The sequence below is a fragment of the Sordaria macrospora genome, chromosome 4 (assembly GCF_033870435.1).
Source record: "Sordaria macrospora chromosome 4, complete sequence".
Classification (NCBI taxonomy): Eukaryota; Fungi; Ascomycota; class Sordariomycetes; order Sordariales; family Sordariaceae; genus Sordaria; species Sordaria macrospora.
The window spans coordinates 4,946,404-4,959,154 of record NC_089374.1 but is presented as its reverse complement, the minus strand read 5'-3'; the positions used below and the strand labels follow the sequence as shown (position 1 = coordinate 4,959,154).

General features: G+C 50.7%; 1 protein-coding gene across 1 annotated transcript; it reads right to left on the bottom strand.

The window, feature by feature from the left end:
- Nucleotides 1–8,884: 8,884 nt before the first annotated feature.
- Nucleotides 8,885–12,751, bottom strand: SMAC4_07884 (uncharacterized protein). The gene is made up of 5 exons (XM_024655923.2): nucleotides 12,098–12,751; nucleotides 11,726–12,022; nucleotides 11,346–11,626; nucleotides 10,723–11,072; nucleotides 8,885–10,588 (listed from the first exon to the last, which is right to left on the bottom strand). The coding sequence occupies exons 1-5, from the start codon at nucleotides 12,525–12,527 to the stop codon at nucleotides 9,625–9,627; spliced, it is 2,322 nt and encodes a 773-aa protein (XP_024510936.2). The 5' UTR covers nucleotides 12,528–12,751; the 3' UTR covers nucleotides 8,885–9,624.

Genomic DNA, 12,751 nt, shown 5'->3' with positions numbered 1-12,751 from the left:
TGTCTGCCTGCCTGCCTACCTCTTTGCTTTCCCACCATCTTCATGTTGATGCACTTTGTGCTTTTTGTTCGTCTTCGCAACACCGTCGTTCTCCCCGTTGGCCATCTCACTGAAACAAGGTCGGCAAGATGCTACCTCTGCCGTGGTACTTTGGTATCTCTGCATGCTTTGAGTGCTTCTGAATGGCTCTTCACTGCAAGGACGGCAGCCCCAGACGCTGCAGCGGCCTTTGCCAGCGTCATTTGCATCCTGCTAGAACGTTGGACAAGCCTCGCTCTGATTGATCAGTCCCATCGCAGCCTTTCCCGCTTTTGTGCTTGTAGTCTGATGCATCTTTATCATTGTCTCATGCTGACACTTTAGTTCCAAACCCTTTCTTCCATCGCAAGTTAGGTTTGCCTTTGAGAAAACCATCACCAAGCTCGAAAGCTCGTACAATGTGGCATACAGGGCGAATAATCTTCAAGCTCCCATCACGGCTTTGCAATGGCCGTCTTCCTTTCATCGGCATCCCGACTCGCTAAACTACCCTTCTCATTGCGAATCACAGTCCTTCTCGGGCCGCAGGTTCGGATCGAGTCTTTTGCACTTGACAGGTCACGGCACCATTGACACAAGATAGACAAAGAAAAGTGAACCGAACACAACCACGCAATGCATGCGATTCACTTTCCACATTCCGAAATCCCATCCCATCCCGCCACTGACAGCGGATGAGGCCCGGGATGTGGATGTGGATGGGTTGGCCTCAATGGCCTCATGGCCTCTCCCTGGGTGCGTGCCTCTTCACTGGTCCTAATGTACCGGTTCCCTAGTGTACAATGGCATTGCCGTTTTCAATTCCTCAGTTGCCTTTTCTTGGCCAAGAAAAGTTAGGTCTGATATCATCTTCACCCTTCCTTCTCACGCCCCTGCGCCAAGGGCCTCAATTGGCGATGGACCCCGTCTCCCAACCGTTCGGTTCACACCATCTCTCTCGGAATGGGGGTGACGGAGGGGCAAAAATCGACGCCAGTGAGGCTTTTCCATCTGTGTGTCTGCCACGCGTTGGTGCCATGCCAGTGCTGTGCCAATGCTTTTTCGGTGCGAGCCGTTAACTGCAACTGGTTGACTGATTGTAGGGCAGCATGTATGTACACACCATGTACCTACTACTGTCTACTGCCAGATCCAAGTGGGAGCCATCGGCACCAACAGGGCATTGCAGTGCATACTGTGGCATGGAAATCCAGGCAACCGAGGGCATCCTATCGAATATCGAGACTTCACGAGATGGTATCAGACACCGAGACCCTACGCTACACTAGTGTGGTTCATACCTGGGATGCCCTAAAACCCAAATGGCCAGACTGGTGCGGGCTTGCGGCTACTCTTCGCCAATCACGTAGAATAGTGTACGGGTCTTATCCGGACATAGCATTGAGAGGTTTACATTTGCTGCCACAAAGCTAAGCTTGGAGACGACGTCCTGTTCATTGACAGACCTATCTGTATATGGCCTCTGGCGAGACGAGCCTCGAACCAGGAACAACAGCCCATTGCCCACAGCTACCGGAAATAAGGCATCAAAAGTAGTTTGTAGAGATCCAGTCACACAACACCCGATACTCCAGCATATCTCGGCGGCAGTCACAAAGACCCTGACAGGCTTGACAAAGTCTGGAAGCTCTGATCGTCCCGAAAGCTGGCGCAAGTCGCGGCCCGCATGGTCCCTTTCTTCAGCTCTCAATTGCCATGCCCAACCAGCATTCAGCCAACATTCCATTGTCACTGGGACCATTGGAGCTTTGGGGGTTGGGGACCGGGCAAGTTGGCCAGATTAGATGCAGCACAAGGTTTCATTTGCAATCGGCATTAAATGTCGTCCTTGGATAGGATAGGCAACCCGAGCGGCGAACAGAACTTGAAACCGTAAGTTTTTCTTTTCTTTTTTGTTTCCGGATTCTTGCACCCATGGTTCGCACTTCGCACCAATCTCGGCATCCACTTGGAAGAAGCATGCATGCTGAATAAAAACACAATGTCGTTTCACTCAGACAGTTGGACACTCACTGCAGATAGTAGGGATTTTTTCCCTACCAATCTGCTGTCATCATGGTTCCTATCAACAACACCTAATCCAAAGATCCGGGGTTCTCCCGATCGGCATTCCTTGCTCCTATTAATAACATTGACGTTAGGAAACCTCACAACAAGTCCCTGCCTGAGAAGCTGATCAGGGATCCAGGGCTATGTGAGCGGCCAGGAACAACGACTGGCTGCAGAGTGATCGGACCTCACTCCAAGCGGCAGTCCAATAGTGCACAGTGTGTAAACCGGTGGGATATTCCAGTGGTTGAAGGACACAGTTAAAATCCGGAGCGCACTTACTGTCCATGGTACCGTGACCGCAAAGCTCCACCGCTGTGGACCAAGCTCACCACCAATCACGGACCGAGACGGGCAAGCTTGCGATGCTTGCGCAATTGTTGTGCGATGCTTCAACTCAAGAGTCTCGGGAATGATATCAAGGTAAGGACACCTAGAAGTTCAGAGGAGGAGTGTCCACAGCTCTTTAGTATGAGCTAAGACGATAGGAATTACAATAGTTGTGACCTATTTAATACAGTTCATGTCATTACTAGCTCTAGGAAGTCAAAACACAACCGCAAGCTTCAACTGAAGCTTTTTCTGTTTACAAATACCATTCCGAAAGACTCCCAGCGCTGGTCTCGCATCGCTGGTTGCCTCGCAAGCCCATCCATACAGCATACAAATCCGTCCCAAATCCGTCCACCTGCATCGGTCTCAGTGATACACCTAGCTCACGCTATAGGCCGGGCATGGGGTATCCGCGGCTTAACATCGGTTGTCTGACGTTATTGTAACATGGCGGGATGCCGTAACGAGATCCATCACGAATTTGACGATGGCGTTGGAAAGCCAGGACCACCTGGTCTCCCGATCTTATCGAATCCACCATGTACCATATCGACATAGTGCAGTATCGCCGTATCGCCTCGAAACTCTCATGTCCGTGGAGGCCTACCACAGTAGGGAGGCCCAGGAGGCCAGGAGGCCAGAGAGGTCATTCTTCAATTGAGGCCAGTTTCTGTCAGCAATTACGTACGCAGTCAGGGGATTACCAAATAAGAGGTCCAATCTCGCCGTTGAACAAAGAACGAACCTCTTCTTTCCGTTTGAAATGGTGGGTGCACTGGCTGAGACTGGGTGGTGGTCCTGGTGGTCAAAGTGAACAAAAAGGTGTGTGTGTGACCCCCAACATCAATCGCACCCCAAACACCCCAACACCCCAAAACGCAACGCAACGCAACATCGGACTGGACCCAGAAAGCCCAAGAGGTCCAGGACGTTCCTTGCCTTTTCACAAGTGCGCAAGTGAAGCTTTTCCGGTTTCATCACTTCCTCATTCCATAGCAGTTGAGCCTAGTTAGTTGAACTGGCTGATACTGGGAAAGACTGACTACATATCAGAATGCTTTCCAATGCAGTCACTCACCAATGTGACAGGACGTGACGGGATCGTGGCGCAGCACGCAACCCTTTCTGACTGACTGACGTTCCAGGGTTCCAACCCGACCCTGCCGACCACTACATATGTATCTGCTGCAAATGCAATCCGAACAGCTTCGAGATGGAAGAATGACGGATCATTTACTAAAAAAGATGGTTCAACCATATGATAGGGCTCCAGGCACTCTACATTCAAGGCAATGCAATTCCATCCCATGTGTGTATGTGTGGGCTCGCACGCACGCGCTGATGTTGAGATGATGTGCCTCGGTCTTCTGTCTGCAGTCCACTGCATGCAGTAAAGGCTGCATCGTCGCCTACTGTAGGTATGCTGCCTACGGTATGCTGCCTACAGATGTGCCTGCATTGAGACGACCAACAACAATAAAACCAACGAAAAGAATGACGGCTGCTTGATGGAAGGAGTTGAAGTAACGTCATGGGAGCTTCGGGCAAGCGGACGCCAGACAGAAGGACCTTGTACGGGCGCCTTGATTCAGATGCGAGGTAAAATTGTGAGACACCAGGGAAGCTCAAAAAGCTCACCACTTCGTACTACGCGCAGCCCAAGCAACGTTCGGATTTATCAACATGAAGGGAAGCAATTCAATTGGAGATGATTCAGATGTTCGAGTTGAGCCTAGACTTACACCTGGATATCAAATCGTGGAAGCTACCCCTCCATCATCATCATCATCATCATCATGTCTTGCCCGCCCGCCCGTCCGTCCGTCCATCCCAATTCCAATCCCAAGAAGTGTGCCTGTCGGGTGCCCTGTCTTGGATTGAGGGGCGCATGAATGGAGGGGCTGCCAGGCCAGGGACGGGATTCAGGTACTGTACTGTACTGTCAGTGTACCTTATCGCTACTTACCACTAGCGAGGGGTATCAAGCCTGGAGAGCACTATCGAACATGAACACGATCTGCCCCGCGACGCCCTGCTTCTCTAACATTGACTTTGTCGGGCATTAAACGATCACCAACCTTCCTATCGGAAAGAGGGACTCGTCTTGGAGAAAACCCTTCAAGACCCTTTTAAGACCCTTTCAAGACCCTGAAGAGGGACCGACGGAGGTGATCGTTTTCGATCCTCGGGTTGGAGTCGTACATACATTGGGGTCGTGACATGGAGGTGAGGGGTCGTGAGGGTCAAGTGCCCTGATGAGTGATGAGGGCTTCTCCAACAGTGCCCCGCGGTTCTGTGTGGCAGTGGGGATTGGGGGCATGGACCCATGACATTGAACCTGAGCTAGGTGAGTTCCCTCTACCTAGAACGTTTCCTTTTCTCTGGACAACACCATGGCCAGCCAACCTTTGCAGCATTCGATGCATATTGGACACACACGCCGGCTCCGACATGCTGACACGGATCTTGCAACAGAACTCGCCCGACGGACAAAATGCCTTGAACCCGGGACCGGCGGCCAGATAGCCAGAGGGGCCAACGGTAACGGTAACGGTAACGGTGATCCACATCTCTCCCATACACCTTTTCTGGGATATAACTTGTTAGCGTGGTTTTTTTGGTAGTGGCGAGAACTTTAAATTTCACACAAGAAATATCTGCTTCGGACACTAATTTGCCCTTGTTTCCTGTAAGATTAACGTACCAAGCTAGCAAGTTACATCCCTGAAGAGGTGTACAATATCCCCAGCGGATCCGCTCGTCGACGACCCGGAATTTACCCCGGACCCCGGATTCCGGGGGTGGATTGCCCGGGGCCTGGGGCCTGTCTCTCCACAGGCTCCGCAGTCAGTGAGGTCGGTTGCCCCACGCCGTGACCGTGAATGATAAGCACGAGCCTGGCTCGAGCCTGGCAAGGTCGATGGCTCTAGGTATGATGATTGATGATCGGGGTCCCACCGGTCGGTGATCGTTGCACTGACGATCATTTGCAGCAAGCCAGCTGGCCAGCAACAACTTCTCCCGTTCAAGCTGTTGTTACGGTTGTTGGAGGTCCGCGTTTGCCGTGCTGAGCCGTGTGAGCCGTGTTCGCCGCTTCGGGGCCGTTTCGGCCTTGGACGTTGGGAGTACGAAAGACGACGGTGGAAAATGAAACCAGAAATAGGTATTGGACAAGGTGAGTCTATAGGCGTTTTCAGAGCTGTAGTGAGCTCAACATTTCGTTTTGCTTTCTGTTATATCGCCCTTGCCCACCTCTGCCGGTATTTAAAAGGTTAGCGCGGTGAAATGGCGAAGTGGCGATAACCTTAGTTTTCGTACAAAAGATGGCTACCCTTCCCGCTCACAGCCCCTTGAATATTGTAGGAGGGCAGTATCACGCTAACCTTTTAAATGCCGGCAGAGGTGTACATACATATATACACGAGCTCAGACAAGCCACTCGGACAAGCCACTTGCTGAGTGCCCGCTCACAAGCTGCTTCCCAGCATTTTCATACATACCTTCTGTGCCTCGGTCTTGTACCATAATCCGGGGTGCATGGGCAGTAGGTAAGATTGGGCACGCTGGGTATGCTGGGCGCACACACACACTCTGTCTATTGATGACTCCAACCTTTTACAATTACAGCCTTTTGCATTGCCCAGTCTCGCCAGTCTCGAACTTGGACCGTTTTGTATTTAGCATTGCGCTGGGTTTTATGATCCTTTGCTTGGCCGTTTGGTGTCTGTCTCATACTCTCATGGCCCTTGTCTTCCTTGTGTTTCTTGTGTTCTGTGGGAACCTTGTCTTCCCCAGACTTTTGTCCAGAACTCCAAATTCATGTTTTCCACCAGGGAATGGCCAAATCGTCACCGAAAAGCTCTTAATCTCAGTGAAGCTCATGCTTTCATTCAATGTTCAGTTCTATAGTAATCCCTTAATCCTTCGCTGGTTTTATGATTTGATGTAGCTCCTCGGGTTCGTTCTCTTCCCGTTTGCCCCCAGTGCCTGGGTTCATTAAATTATACGATCCCATCACACACACCACACCACAAAACATAGAGGTACCTACACGCACACAAGTGGTTGTGCTCCCCTTGCTAAATCGCCATACCCCCAGCATGCCCCAGGCAATATGGGTACCGACTTGCCCCGTCCCCGTCCCCGTCCTTGTTCCCGTCCCTGTCCCCGAATCCCCTACCTACCGTCCCTGTTCATGTTCATGTCTGTCCCCGAGCCGCGTGGATGCCACGCCAATGCCCACGCCTATACCCTGTCCTGTCCTGCCCATACCCTGTCCTGCCCATACCCTGTCCTGCCCATACCCTGTCCTGTCCTGTCCTGCAAAGGCAAAGGCAAAGTGCAGCAAGCCCCGTGATAGCCCCGTGATCGCCTCGTGCAGGCTAGTGCCTACCCTACCGTCCGTCGTTTTACCCTGTCACTGCAGCAACAGGATGGTGGATGGTGGATGCGAAGTTGTGTTGCAGATTGCAGATTGCAGATTTGGCAATATCGAACCGTTCGAGCCATTCGACCCGTTCGACCCGTTCAAGCCGCTGCATGGGTTAATTTGTGGAAGTTACCTCTATGTTAAACACCAGCTGGAGGTGACCATACATTGAAGCTTGCGGTTGTGGTTGTGGTTGTTGTGTAACATACACTACACACGGGGAACGGTTTGGTGGGATATTGCATGTGGAATTGATGAACTCGTGGGATCATATCCAGTCAGTTCGTGAAACCCAGGCGATTAATACTCTTCTTCACTAAACCGTAACCGACTGACTGGATGTCCATGTCTGCGAGTTCGAATTCACGGTGGTGTATCAATGGCAAGCAGTTCATGATTCTTGGTGCAAGGCACCAAACCACAAAGACTGGTCGACCACTGGCCAATTCCATCCATCCTTGCTCCAGCATACCTTACATTGGGAGCCAGGCCGAGGTTGCACTATACAGTAGTGTAGTATACCTAACTCACCTCGCATGACATATAATATAACGCGAGGGAGTAACAGCGGTAGCATCACATACCACCTACTGTACGCACATCGTGCAGGAAGCAAGCAGTACTAAGCAAGCACTTATGCCAAACCTAGGTAGTGGTAGGTAAGCCGTCCGCGAACCATTCATTTCATCGATTCCTGGACAATTTGTTTCTTGTATACTGTCTGAGGCGCCAATGAGCTTGGGGCAGTTCATTTGAAGATGCGAGTATCAGCAGATTGAAATCGAGAGAATTGCTTGTACCTGCCTGGCATGAGCCTATTGGATGTTGGATGTTGGGTGTTGAACACAGGGACATACCTTAGGTAGTCGACAACCTGAGATTTAGGAAAATTGTCTTTAGGCTATCAATCGATTCATGTTCGGAGCTCAAGAGGGCAGGTAGGTACAACAGGGATACAACACCGAGGTATGTCTGGGAGCGATTGAGTTCCTAGGTACATTTAGAGATAATGGACTTCTATCAAGAACATTCCGGGAGTGTCAATTCACAACGACCAGACATGGAGGGAACACATTCCCTTCGAGAGGAGAACAAACAGAGGATGTTCTTGCTGTCCTACTCGTATCATGTCATACCTACAGCCCAGAATCCAGAATCCACGAAGGATAGTCGCAACAGCTTATACACTACTCTACACTGCCTTATATAGTCCGAGGCGTATATACCTCGGGTAGGTCCCAGGCCAGTCAGACCGGCCTAGTGATGCACTCACCACTACAAAAGCTAGGAAAGCTAGAGGTTCATGTGATTGGTGCGCAGCCACACACGCACACAATACTTAAGTGCTTCAACGGTTCGCACGAAAGGTGCCCTGGCAAATGGACAAGGAGCATAATGGAGGGTTACGTTGAAAGGAAGTTGGAGGACTCGGGGAGGCACTTAAGAGCCTTGGGTGTGAAGGCCAAGCCAGGGGTCTTCACACCCTGATGCAGGTGAAGACGGAAAGGGAAAGTCGTTTGGTGATTCGTTAGTTGGAGCTCGATTTTGGGGGACTCGGGTCGGGGAGACCGGGACTTATGGATTGGAGATGGTGAGGAATGAGTGCGATTTTGGTTCCGCTACATTATGAGGTACCGTGCTGGTATGTACAATCGGCCTGGTTATTGCCTTTATTATACACGTGTAGAGGTATGTTGATACTTCTCGGTTCGAATTATCACTCTTCACTTAGTTGTGGCGTTGGTAACATGTATTGACGTCGGTCTTTAGACATAAGATAGGCTGGCCTTAAGTTGATCGTGATAAGTACAAGCTCAATGCCATCATGAAACTAATTCCCGAGGCTCTGTTGGCACATCTCGTTTATCCCGCCATGAAATCAGCGAGCTGTATCTTGCCAAAGCGTAACGTGAAAGATGGTGGTGATTGTTGACCATTGCAAATTCTGGCTAGACCTCAGCATTTGTTTTCAAGCCATTGGCCAAGGAGTATGAATGCTCGAGTCCCTGCAGTCTCAATGTCTCAGTTCAACTACCCCCTTCTAGCCCTAGGCATGTATGAGGTGCTCAAAACAGACGACGATACTTACTACCTGCCCCTGGGTAGAGGTAAATCGGGCAAGGTACCCGGCAGTCACTGAAGGTGGGAATGTGCTGGTTCGTTCGTTGCAGGTTGCTACTCCGAGGATGCGTACTCTATGACCTAAAGAACGAAACAGCTTCAAGGTTACCTCTACCTTAAGCTGATTAGCGATGGAGGTAGAGGTAATGTCCAAGTGCAACTCCAGTCAGGTCGAAGGTCTAGAGTACCTGTAGAGAGAGCCCCCTGCTCTCAATGTGGCAGGGCAGGCGAGCTGGTCAGTGGCCACTTCTCATACATTAATTACGAACCATCTCCTCCTAAATTGAACTGCGGACACTCAACGCTTTCGACCACAACACAGGCCTAGTAAAGATGATACTCATTGAAATATCATCACTGATCATCCTCCGTAAAGTTCTGCGTGTTTTCATTTCGTTCGTCAAGCTAAATCGCTGCTAACATGTACCACAATAGACACCGAGTCGAGTCTTCCTTAGTATTTACCATATTGAACCTTGTTCATGCCTCTTCGATTTGTCCTTTACCATTTGTCCTATCCCTGTGAGGCTTGTGACAGTTAAAGATGTATCTCGTCCTCTGCTTTAGGAGTACCGAGCTAACAATACCTAGTGTTAAGTGGCCAATTCCAATGCCCAAGTTTCATTGCCCCAAGTAATCGTGCCCCATGATTCTTACAACATCTCCTTTCTTTTCGGCGGTCTAACGACCGTCTCGCCTTCTTCCCCTCTCTCAATGACCACAAAAGCAAGCCGTCCCGAGCTCTCGTCCACTCCATATTGTACCCTAGGCTCCTTGTTCCTGATAAGGCCTCCCTTTCCATTCATCGCTACGGTTCTTCGTCGGATATGTTTGACAATCTGGCTCGCCGAGGAGTTGCTGCTGCAGCCCGTCAAGATTGGGGTTAGGGTGTGAGTGTGTTGCTGCTGGTTCAGATTGTGGTGATCACCCTGGTCCACCTCCATCACAACAACTGCCAAGGAGCTGCCCGCTTTGCTGGTGCTCTCGCTTCCACTTCCCGGCGAGTACGATGTCGACATCATGGCCCTCTTCCTTGCAACGGAAACGCCGCCACCACCAAAGAACGCATTAGCAATCTCCAACGGACTCATCGAGAACGTCCTTCCCAACCCTGGCGAGCCCATGAACATTGCTCTTCCCCACCACTGCCACAATAACAGAATCAGGGTTGCCAGCGGGCCCATAACGCTTACTCCCAGCCCTAACCAAAGCTTGCCATTATCAACCACATACCTCAAACTCGCCTGGTTGCTCACAAACTCCACACCCTTCTGCATCACTTTGTCCATCAGAACGTCGGCATCGGTCACGTTTCCCATCACTTTCAGATTCTCGGCCTCCTCCTTCTTTTCCATCGCTTCGCGGATTGATAGCCGCAGGCCTAGATCGCGGAAAGAATTCATGATATCGTCGAAGGGATCTTCCCACGTGCCCCAACAGCGCTTTGTCCCGGGGGCTGGCTTCCGGTGGTAGAGGTAGCCGCCCAGGCCAGAATACGACATGTCGTGGTCGCCGACGCCTTCGTAAAGCATTGCCCGGGCTTCGAATTGGGGTTTGATGAAGTTATAAAGAGGTAGCAGAGTGTTCGTGGCGTTGCGGAAGGGGGGGAAAAGGGTACTGGACAGGAGTGCAAAGATGGACTTAGTTTAGTATTCCGTGCTGAGGAGGTAGCGAGACGAAGACTGGTAAGTTGATAGGGCAGCAAAAGGGCAGAGCGGGCACGGGATAAAGAATGGGAACGGGGAACGTACATGTTCTCAACGACCACATCGCTTTTCCAGTCAGACGATTGAAAGGTCACATTGCTACCCTTGTCCATAAACAGCTTGTACTCCATTCTCGATGGGTTGAAAAAACAAACCCGGGTGATAGTTTCACCTTTGCAGTCAGGTTCAGCCTTTCGCAAGATTCTGGTCTCTAACCCCTTTGGCCCAATGTCCCAGATATCTTCATTAGGACGTAATGACGCCCAAGTGATATTGACTTCATAGAATGTCGCAGTAAAATCAAACTTGGTATAACCCTCACGCGCGTTCCACTGCTCATAGATATTGTAGGGCGTGGTCTCCTCAGCGCAATTTATGACATCAAATCCGAAACCCTAAATAAATAAATGCAATTTAATCGTCAGCTTACGTACCTGCCCGTTTGTTGCTCATCAAGTGCAATTGTTCTCTGGTATTGGGTAGAGTCATCTCAAAGCAAAGGTGGCATGTTTAGCTTCTGTGGGTAAGAGCATGTCCGTTCTGGCAGTAGCACTGTGACAGAAGCCTTTTTCTGGCGACCGAAACACATTGGGTTTGGACTAGAAGAGCTTCTCTTACTGCACTAATGCTTGAACGAACACGGCCTAAACGTCGGCAGGGGCACTTACGTTGACTGTGAATGAACAGTTCTCACAAGGCTGTGCCAGCCCAGGAATGTGAATTGGGGTCTTGGCCTGGAAGTCTCGGATGGCCTGAGAAAAGCCTTCGTCGAATAAAGCCATGTTGCTGCCCGAATGTTCGTTATATCTTCCCCCCCAGCCATCCGTAAGGCCCCGCATTATCGGCAGATCTATCGTCCCGTTGACTGAGAATTCCAACGTTTGCACGGATACGGCCCTTTGTATCAGAGGACCGCGGGCGATGCTGCTGACTGCGATCATAATACACACTACCGCGGGTCATTGGACCAGGTTAGTACACGTCCATGAGCGAAGGAGACACATAGACATAAATCAAGAAAGGCGGTAGACTTTTGCAGACAACTCACCAAGGCTAATCCCAACGCTTCTTCTTTTCAACAAAGCCGACAATGCGCCAGTCAGCCCCATAGCGCCCTGCGTATGATAGTGTAGATCCGTGATTGGCACTCCGCCGGGCTTCATCGCCTGCAGCCAGAACATGGTGACCCACGCGTTGGTAAAAGCGAGCAGCATTAGCGAGTTAGTCATGGCGGAGAAGGCGGCCAGGATTGTGGAAGGCTGTACACTTCCGACGATCGGAAAGGACCAGTCTTCAACGAGCCTGTTTTCAGCTCGGCGGGCGGTGTATAGGGAGGCACCAATGGCTTTTGTATAGCAAGTTACCGGCTGTCAGCTGAGGCTCTTCGAATCAGACGTGGTACAAGGGCTCTAGAACTCACAGGCAAAACACAACACCAGAGGAACCAAACTCTTCCATGGTAAGTGCTTTATATTCCACCAAGAGCTCCATGGGCGGAGTTTGGAATAGTAGACATCATCTGGGCGGTTCTTTCGAGCATCAAACGACGGGTCCTGATCACGAAACGGATTTTGCTTTCCCTTTTGTTCCTGGTCGCCAAGATTTTCTCCATCTGGAACAGTCGATGGTAGTGGCTGCCAACCACCAAAATTGATACCACCAAGGCGGCCAGCAGGACGGTAATTGTGCTGTTGGTTTGATGCTCGGTCGGGCGCATCGTCCTGAAAGCTGGAGGAGTATAAAGGCGGAGGAGTCTGGATGGGAGTACCGTCTTCGAAGTAGCCCAAGCCGTTTTGTTGTTGCTGTTGTTGAGGGCCACGAGAAAGCAATCCTTCCCTTGCCGAGTCCATGGCTGGCTAAAGACGGTCAATTGGGAGCTGTGTTAAGCGGTATTGCAATGACTGTTACCAAATCCATATTTCCATCGCCCTAGAAGCCAAACGGAGGTGGGTATCGAAGGAAGAAACCATCTTTTATAAAGGCAACAGATGGGCTCGTATCCAAGCAAATACCCCTCAGGTCATCGTAACCACTGGTCGCCAGAAAAAGTGCACATGCTGGCAATGATCGCCAC